The 10,000-nt window shown below is 38.7% G+C and overlaps 1 protein-coding gene across 7 annotated transcripts in view; it reads right to left on the bottom strand.

Annotated features, from left to right (window-relative positions):
• Positions 1-10,000, bottom strand: part of LOC144972444 (G protein-activated inward rectifier potassium channel 3-like) — a 335,160-nt gene that overhangs the window by 22,304 nt on the left and 302,856 nt on the right. For 4 of the 7 annotated variants that reach the window (XM_078913620.1, XM_078913622.1, XM_078913621.1 and 1 more), the window contains one exon: positions 973-2,495. In XM_078913620.1, the coding sequence (XP_078769746.1) occupies positions 1,071-2,495 (1,425 nt within the window). In that variant the 3' untranslated portion in view covers positions 973-1,070. Of the gene's footprint in view, positions 1-972; positions 2,496-10,000 lie in introns of those variants that run through there. The other 3 variants (XM_078913625.1, XM_078913624.1, XM_078913623.1) reach the window with 1 other exon arrangement.

Raw genomic sequence — 10,000 nt, 5'->3', positions numbered from 1 at the left:
GGACTCTTAACAAATGTAGTGGAAAATGCTTAATATCCCTAATATTAGGATGGCAATTTGAAAGATATTAAGATATTCTTAAAACCCATGGAGTTCAATTATTATGCTCAATCTTATATAGGTTAACGTAGAGTGAAATGAAGAGCACCAGTTGCTTTTTTTCCAGGAACTTTTTCTACAACAGAGCAATTTGAATAAAGCAAGATAAAAAGGAGAGATTAATGACATAGCGCATGTATAATTCTTGCAATTGTCGGACACTGTAATGGCAGTGGATAATCATTATGATCATCGCTGATAACGCTTTCAAGCGGACTCTAATTCTATCCCAATCAACATCATAAGTATCTTTTTGTTTTTGCCAAGAGAGCAGCAACAGAAATGCAGCCCTCGCTTAAGCAGTTTACGTATTGTGTTAATCCTCTCTTGGTAAAAATTAGCTCTCATAGAGTTATAACCAGAATTGTCGCCTTGAAAGAATTTACGTTCCGTTCTTAGAGGGTTAACAATATGACACAATGTGTCGAATGTGATCTTGGCTCTTCACCGACAGACACTACTCTACGCCCTTGCCACTGCTGATGCTATAATTATTGCAGCTTGGAAAAGGGGAAAATGTTTGGTAAACAACGATGAGTGTGAATGAAGGCTTTCAGTTGATTAATTTCAAAGATGAATAGAATGGCTAATTCGGTTTCCTCCTTGATCATCAATACTATAGATAAACAATAACAATAAAAGTGAACATGATGTATACATACACCCACGATTCAACTTTTCTATTATTATAACCATTCTATACGTAATTGGATAGAATCACATATAAAATACATTGTTAAAGATTTATCATGTTGGTGACGAGGTGAAACCTGAAAGGCCCAAAGTATTTGCATCTTTGACAACGCGGAGCCATGATTCACTTTCATTGTAACTATAATTTTAGCCAGCTTGAGAAAGTGGGACGCATCATATAATGACTTTTAAACTGCCACTGGGAGTGAAACTTCCTCTTCTTACCTTCATTCCATTCGATAATCGAATGAATTATTCGACTTTGATTCGACTCGTCGTCATAAAAACGTTTCGAACATGTCTTGAGTATCGATATCCGTACTCGTGACTCTATTACGACTAGCAACGAAATCGTCCCTGTAATACTCGGTTTTGGTCAGACCGTTCCGTTTGAAAACGAACAGCCCGCCTTTGCGGGAAGGGCAGTACCTTTCAGATTTGGATGCCAGCGACGTGTTCTCCTCGTCGTCGTCCTCCTCATCCTCCTCGTCATCATCTTCTTCCTCCTCCTCATCCTCCTCGGGCACACTTTGTCTTACTCCACTAAAAGTATGTTCGGGAACTTGACCCGCCGCTGTGAGCTCGGCGAGTTCTTTGGCACTGCAGTTGGGTGTATCTACCGGCGTGGTGTTGTGGAAGCGAGAGAAATCGATCTGGTATTGGCCGTTCTCTTTCTGGAATGTCACGAGTCGTTCAAATCGGTGTCCCCATAGAACTTCCCCTGGAAGATAAGAGCTCCTGGCCTGGGTGGTCATACCAGTGCTCTCTACGATTCCTTCTAGAATGACGATCAGCTCAAACTGTTCTCGTAGAAGATCTTCTGGTGATAACTCCCAGAACGGGCTGTCCTCATCGATTTTGTGGACGATGATGACAGGCCAAACCAGGAATAGTCTGTCCCTGCCTTCGTGAAATCCTAAATCCACATCGAACTGAAACAGGGGAAGCACGTCACCTTCTTTGGTGATTTTCTTTTTTATGAGAACCGCACGTATGTGAGCTTCGACGATCTGCGACTTACGCATATCCCCGACTCGAAGGAGAAGACACAAATCACCATCCTGTTTGCAAATACAGGCGTTTTTACTGAACATGAGCGTCTCTGCGCGTTTCTTAGGTCTAGATAATTTAGCGAAGACTATACCAGTCATGAGAGCTTGACATATAACTCCAAAACACGACTGAAACATCATGAGGACGATGGCTTCGGGACATTCTTCTGTGGTGTGTCTCGTCCCGTATCCTATAGTATGTTGTGTCTCGATGGAAAATAAAAGAGCGGACGTGAATGATTTGATTTCTTCAACACACGGTTTCCTGTCCGCGTCCTCCAAGTTATTTAAGTCGCCGTGAGAAAAACAAACTAACCACCAGATCAGAGCGAATATCAACCAACTGAGCGTGAACGCCATGGCAAATAGCATGAGGTTGTACCGCCATTTGATGTCTACTAGAGTGGTGAAGATGTCAGCCAAGTATCTCCGGCGCCGTTTGCGGATGTTGGTCTGTGTGATGTTCACCTCACCATTCTTGTAGACCAGCCGCCGCCGCATGCGTTTGCTGTAATGGGCGGTGCCGCGCCGGTGCTGAAGATTGGAGCGGTTCCCATTGTGGTGGGCCGTCGCCACTGCCGTGGCTGTCCGGACGTGACGTTGGGCATACTCCATAAAGGAGTCGTGGGATGTACGACGATTCTCAACAACCTAGAGTAGGGGAGGAGGGGGAGGATGAGATGAGATAAAGAGAGACAAAAAAATGAATTAAATTGGGCTAACATCTTCTCATAATCATCAAAATCACCATCAACACCTCAATCATCATCACTACCATCGTCGTCAAGTTCATATTCGGAGTGCTTTCCTCATGAAACATACACACCCCAAATGAGCCCCGGCAATAGGTTCAAGGTCAAGTGTAAAAAGACTGAGGAGGATCAACATAATATGCAGCAGGACTAAAGCGGCTTCACCAATATTACCCTACCAAAGACACACTTTGATGAATTGTTTTTGATAGAACTGTTTTGTGCGATATTGGATAAAAAGTTGGACATAATAAGTATTTTTTAAACCGCAGAAGTTGATCCATAACATGCATTGTTTGTTAATAGGGATCGGGAGGTCAAGGAAGGGGGTTTTGTACACAAATTCGTCCACATAATTTACTCTCTGTCACACAGACACACACACACACACACACACACACACACACACACATATATATATATATATATATATATATAATAATAAACGGAGTCACTCACTTATTTATGGCCCAAACACATATTTCTGTGAATTCCACGTCGTCAGTGGTCAGCGTCAACTGACGACATGGAATTCACAAGAACATGTGTTTCGGCCATATAAGTGAGTGACTCCATTTATATTTTTTATTAGCTCTAACCAAAGTTATCGAGCACTCTCGTACCTACAAGTACCCACCAACACTCATATATATATATATATATATATATATATATATATATATATATATATATATATATATATATAATATATGTAGTGTTTGTGAATATGTGTATGAGAGAGAGAGAGAGAGAGAGAGAGAGAGAGAGAGAGAGAGAGAGAGAGAGAGAGAGAGAGATAAATAAATAGATAGATAGATAGATAGATAGATAGATCAATAGAAAATCTAGATCAGTTATTCTGTAGCTGGTGAGTGCTGAGAGGTCACCATTTTGGATGGCCAAGTCTTACACGTGCAAGCGCCGTAAAACCCTTTAAAAAACATGTTCAAGGTTTATGAACGGGTAACTAGATAGATAAATAAATCTATAAATAAATGAATAAATAAACCAAGCAATGTGAAACGCACTGGTATGTTGAATTACACAATAAAGGCCACTGACGTATTGTTCTATATATAATGTAGGCCACGCCATTACGACATCTCACGTTTTGTTCTAAACTCGTTAGACTTGAGTAGGTTATAATTTTGATTGCTCACAGTCCATGAGAGCGAAAATGACCGGATATCTTTTCCCCTGATCTGTTTACCGTTGATCAATAGAAAATCCCGGTCAGTTAATCTGTCGCTGGTGAGTGCTGAGGAGTCAACGTTTTGGATGGCCATGTGCAGTCACATGATGTTTCAGCAAGTGGCAGTCGACCACGGACGCTTCTCATTTATTACGATTTCGAAAAACAATTAAATAGTGGTAGATTTTTAAATGATTCTAAAGCAGCTTTAAAATGGGTAATCTAAGAAAAAAACAAAACAAAGTAGGACAAAGAGTCGCAGGCGGTCGGTCACAGAACGAGTCATGGGGCGTTTCTATTCGTTAGGATCAGAAGGTCCTGGATTCGAGCCTCGCTCGGCGCATAGTTGCGTCCTTGGAATAAGATACTTTACTCACATTCTCTCAGGCGTAAAACGAGTACCTGGCTGTTAACAGCACTGACTCTGTCCGAAAAAATTGTAATATCGCCTAACAGGCGTCATGTCTTTTCCTACATGTTACGTGTTGCTGTTGGCCAGGGCCCCCTTGTAAAGCGCCTTGAACACGATTAGTGGATATAGCGCGATATAAAAACAAATGGTATTTATAAATATAGCAATGACTATCCCGCACAAATCTTTGGGCCTCTTTTTCGCTCAAGAAGTGCCCGAATTCGCGTCAAAATATGGGACGAAGCCGTTTCGTATATGCTATTTTAAAAAATTAATTACGACGCTGTTTATCCATGAATATGACTGAAAGTTGGCACACAGTTAGAAAAAAGGTCATTTTAGATAATATCAAGCGACGAAACTCGTGCGATTACCAGAAGACTGTTAAAAAAAGATTTTTACTCTTTGGAGTACAATATTTCTAAAACTGCCGGGCGTGGAGGTTTTGTCGCTGACAAGGTAATACATGAACATTTCTTCTTTTTGGTTGTAAAATTTCATATGAATATGACGAGTACTTTTCCCGTATTTTACAAAACACCATCCTAATTTGCTCTTCAAGTTTCAATCTTTTAATCCACTTATTACGCAAGATACAACCAAAGGTCGAAAAAAAATGCCGAAAAAGCGTCCCATATTTTCGCGTTTTTTTCCTCTTTGCGGGTCATCCAAATAAATGACACCTTTGAAACTCCATAACTTGTTTATTTATGAATGGATTTTCAAAATTCAAAAACATTTTTACTCAGTGGAGATAGGGCTTTGATTTTCGACAAAAGTTTTCCTCATAAAGAGAAAAAAACATTTTTCATAGTCATTGCTAAAAATAGCAAGGACCTTTTTGAAAGTGTATATCCCCCCCCCCCCCACCCCCACCCTCAATCAAGTAGGCTATGTGGAACTAAATTACTAGTGCAATTTGCTTCACAGGCGCCCAGTCCTTTTCATACACGCACTCGTACAATATTCGTCACCGCCTTAAGGCAGGTAAGTACTCCCTCATGCCTGAGCCCACTGGGGTAATTTGTGTTAAGTGTCTTCCCAAAGGACACAACGCCTGTAATCGGCAACCATTATCACCTATCCGGTCGCTGACTACGCTTAGTATTGCATAACTTTTCTACAGAACGAGACACTTACTTCTTGATCCCCGACACCCTTATAATAATAATAATAATAATAATAATAATAATAATAATAATAATAATAATAATAATAATAATAATAATAATAATAATAATAATAATAATAATAATAATAAAAATAATATATAGTCCAACAGTATCAGATCGCTCGCCCGAGTGAACAATTTGGGAGCAAGCACTGGTGTATGATGTGGCTGGTGCAACTATGTGGTCTTGTGGTATGACACTAGCTTTCTGATCGGAAGGTCATGGGTTCGAGTCTCGCTCGTCGCATAGTTGAGTCCTTGGAAACGGTTCTTTACTCACATTCTCTTACTGTGCTCAGGTGTAAAAATGAGTACATGGCCGTTAACAGCATTGTTTCTGTTGAAAAAAATTGTAATATCGCGTCATAATATCGTTCTACATATTACTTGCTGCTTTTGGTCAGGGACCCCTTGTAAAGCGCTTTGAGCACATTTAGTGGATATTGCGCTATATAAAAGCTCAAGTTGTTCTCCCCCATTTACTTAGTGTTTTAAAGAGGAAAATATCCGTCTTGTTAGCCTCATAGAACAACAATAACCTGATCATTTTTGAATCTTCACATTTTCTCCTGATTTCTCTATGGAGTCCAATTACTTGATTACTTGAGAGTGTAAGATCATTTGTCACCAACCATCTCCAAACGGTATTATGTCGTGATGAATAGTATCCCGATGAGTGAATGTAGAAATGCAATAATGACAATTCTGAATTTCCAGTTGATTGCAATGCAAAAAGTAATCCAAATTAGTATTTACTCTCGACTCTGTAGCGACGAGAAACTAAGCCCAAGTTTAAGGCTATACATTGAATTTTCGGAACCTTGGTCATCCCGACATAGTACCGTTTAGAGACGGTGGGTCACATTATCTTAGTATTGCAGAGGTGACATACTTGAAATTTAAAACATTCATAGTTTGCAAGGGAAACAAAAGAAGAAAAATTCACGTTAAATAGCTTTAGAAATAAACAATTTGCTCTCAGCATGGTCCATAAATTATGCCCCAAAGTCCTGAAAATAGGTTTTTAAGTAGCAAAACTTTCCTTTTCAACAAAATTTATTGAGTCAAAGAGACCTATGCAGCTAGCTCTGTAGCTGGAGCCAATAAACCGTATTTCTACGAATCTTCGTGTATCTTGTACTAGGCAGGTCTGTTATTGGAAGTAAATGTTTTCTGTGTTATCGTAAAGACAAAATGGTTTTGTTGTTGTTTGATTGCGTGATTGATCCCACAAGAGTGACGAGTCTAATCAAGTACGAATAGTAGCTATTTACTTTGTTTATATATCTACTTTACAGTCGTCATGGAACTGTTATCCCAATCAAAACAAAACATTTCCAATGGAAACGACGTGATTTGTTATTGGTAGGATAGAAATGTACCCCAAGGGACGTGTGTGATTGTCGTTTACCATTCAATTTGATTCCAATACTAGTCTAATTTCTAGTTCTTCTTATTTTTATTGGAAAAGAGGGAGAGAGAAATACATAAAGAAACACACAGACGGTCACACAAACTTTACATATACACATACACATACACACACACACACACACACACACAGAGAGAGAGAGAGAGAGAGAGAGGTCGTCAACAAAACGCAATATCATTAATAAAACATTCCGACAATACAAAATTCAGCAAAAAGAGGGAGAGAGAAATACAAAAAGAAACACACAGACGGTCACACAAACATTACATATACACATACACATACACACACACACCACACACAGAGAGAGAGAGAGAGAGAGAGAGAGAGAAGAGAGAGAAAGAGAGAGAGAGAGAGAGAGAGAGAGAGAGGTCGTAAACAAAACGGAATATCGTTACTAAAACATTCCGACAATACAAAATTCAGCAAAAAAGAACCCCCCCCCCCCCCCCCCCCCAAAAAAAAAAAAACAACCCAAACAAACAAAATAAACCCCCAAAAAACAAAAAACAAAACAAAACAAAAAAAAATGCTGATTTTTTAAAGATCATTCCATTTCTTGTATTTTTTTCTTGTTTGATTTGGCACTGTACTTTTCACATATTCTTGAAATTTTATCTCGGATATGATTTTGTTACGGTACAGACACATTAGATTTCTTGTCTTTAAACTAAAAAAAATCAAAAAAATCACGGAGATTCGAACTAGAGACCTACCTATCCACAAGGCAATAGGCATACGAGTTATAATTCAACTCAATGGAGAACCACCTCTTGTAATCGATACCATAATATTTCAATCCGATACTACCGTCTCTTTCCACGCCAGTTATTGTGGACAAAGATGCCATTTGATCGTCAAATCCAAAAAAAATATTAAAGAAAAAAAGATAAATTAAAAAAAAATTGAATTTAATATTTTAAGCCGCGAGGGGTTCTTTCGGGAAAGTCGTGATAATCGATATTCTAATAATATTTTAAGTCGATACCGCCGTCTGCTTCCTCTTCGTTTATGAATACAATTTCAATGTTAATGGAATAGGCCAGTGTTTTTAAAAAAATTTTGGATTGACTCTTACGATTCAAATTGCATAACGATTGTTGCCTAAACCCTTAAAAATATGGGCAATCAATGCGCATTCAGTTGCCAAGACGCCACATTGCACAAAGAAAGAATGATCGTTTTGCGTTTGGATACCAATTACACTGGTAACCAAACCACTAAGGGCTAACCAACATCGGAGGCTGACTCCGACAACCCGGCACTGCCACCCTCTGCCGTCTTCCGGTTAAAGACGTCGGGCACGGACAAAATACTAAGAATAAAGAGAAGAGCCGCTAGACCTACCCATATCAAGCTCGAAAAAGAAAACGGCAGAGGACGTCGGGTGCTTGGTATGGGTAGGTCTAGCGGCTCTTCTCTTTATTCTTAGTATTTATCCGGAAGACGACAGAGGACGGCAGTGCCGGGTCGTCGGAGTCAGTCTCCGGTGTGGGTTAGTCCTAACGCGTGACTGAAAAAATCTGTCAACCCTTGGCCTGACCAAAAAACTAATTGACTCGTATCCTTCATACCATTCAGCCGTTATCCGAAATTCAAAGAATAAAAGTAAACACTCGACTACCAAAAGCTGAAGATTGTTAAAAGGATTGTGTGAGATGAAATGAATAGTCAAACAGATTTAATGAATATTCATATATTGTTTTATTGTTGGAGGCTTCACGGCGGTTGAATCTATAATTTAAAAGAAATAAACACAAATAAGAAAATTAAAAAAATAGATGGATAGAAATGGCATTCATTTCGAGCATTTCAACTAAAGAACGATGCTCAATTGGCTTTACAATGCTATGGTCATTTCCTAGGCAGACCACCTGGAACTAAAATTCCACTTCATACGTTACAAATTGCTTGTTGGGCGAGCTTTTTGTTCTAGCCGCACTCCGACGATATCCGTTACAATCATATATTGCCAAATGCTCTTTCACACTTGCATTTAGTTAGTGGATTAAAACGGGAGTCAAGTTTCTTACACTTAAACACAACGTCGGAGCCAGAATTTTTGGTGTAATTGTTATGTATCCAATCTCGCCACTGACCACGTTCAACATCGCTTGACTCTGTCACAAGATGAGACACTGTATCACTCGAGCATGGACGTTTGTAAATCGATATAATTCTAATAATGATAATATTTCAAACCAGGTAGCTATTGACGTCAAATTAATAGTGTGTACTGCTCTATTCCGACAGATCAATCATTTTATTTACATTTTAACCAGAAAAAAAAAATCTAACTTGAAATATCGATGGATTAAATGATCCTCGATTTGCCAAACCTGGGACTTCTAATAGTCTTCCGTTTGAGACTTTCTATCCAGTCGAATGTCGTTTAAATCGATCGATATCTGACGAAAAAGTTGTTTGGCCAAAATGAAAATATAATGTTAAAATTGTTCTGTCAAGTGACGTCGGCTTTCTTCAATCTCCCTCACAAAACCTGTCATTAGATGTAGTTACCGTTCTTTCCACGGTCTGTCATCCATCTTTTAATAGTTGGGATGGACGAATTGAACTTTTGCTCATCCTTGGAAATGTCGTGCGTTGTCATAACTTCTTTTTTTTATATTAAAAAAAATCCAATTTGAACAAATTTATTTTTACTTCAACTATTGATGAATTCAGAAGACTCACAGCTTGTCAGAGGTTTTTAAATTCTATCCGAAATTTGAAGAAAAGTGTTATGTTATGGGAAGACAACTTATATCCTTGTTTTATTCACAATATGCTATAATTGATAAAATCTCGATAGGCCTTGAAGGTATTTGAGCCGATGGCTGAGAAAATAATAATGCCACTCACATACAGTTTTTTTTCTTTCCAAAGGCAAGCCATAGCAAGCCATAGAAAGCGATGGTTTATGGTCGCGGGTTAACTCTCTCCTTACCACCTACAACAAAATCGTAACATTTGTTACGACACAATATGCTTTTGTTCTTATTCAGATTTATTTTGTACATCACACACTTTGAAGAATGATCTTTGTTTATTTAATAAGAACATAAAGTTGTTTTGTATACAGCTTGTTTGAGCTTTTTAAAAACCAATTTTTCTGCTGTGTAACCCTGCCATTTTGGGAAAATACTGAAAACGATCGGTAACGGAAGAGTTAAAGTCTCACGTCCAGTAACAAAATC

Source organism: Berghia stephanieae, chromosome 5 (assembly GCF_034508935.2).
Source record: "Berghia stephanieae isolate SIO BIC M18660-M18661 chromosome 5, UCSD_Bste_1.3, whole genome shotgun sequence".
Taxonomy (NCBI): Eukaryota; Metazoa; Mollusca; class Gastropoda; order Nudibranchia; family Aeolidiidae; genus Berghia; species Berghia stephanieae.
The sequence above is the reverse complement of the archived record's forward strand: the minus strand, read 5'-3'. Positions and strand labels throughout refer to the sequence as shown.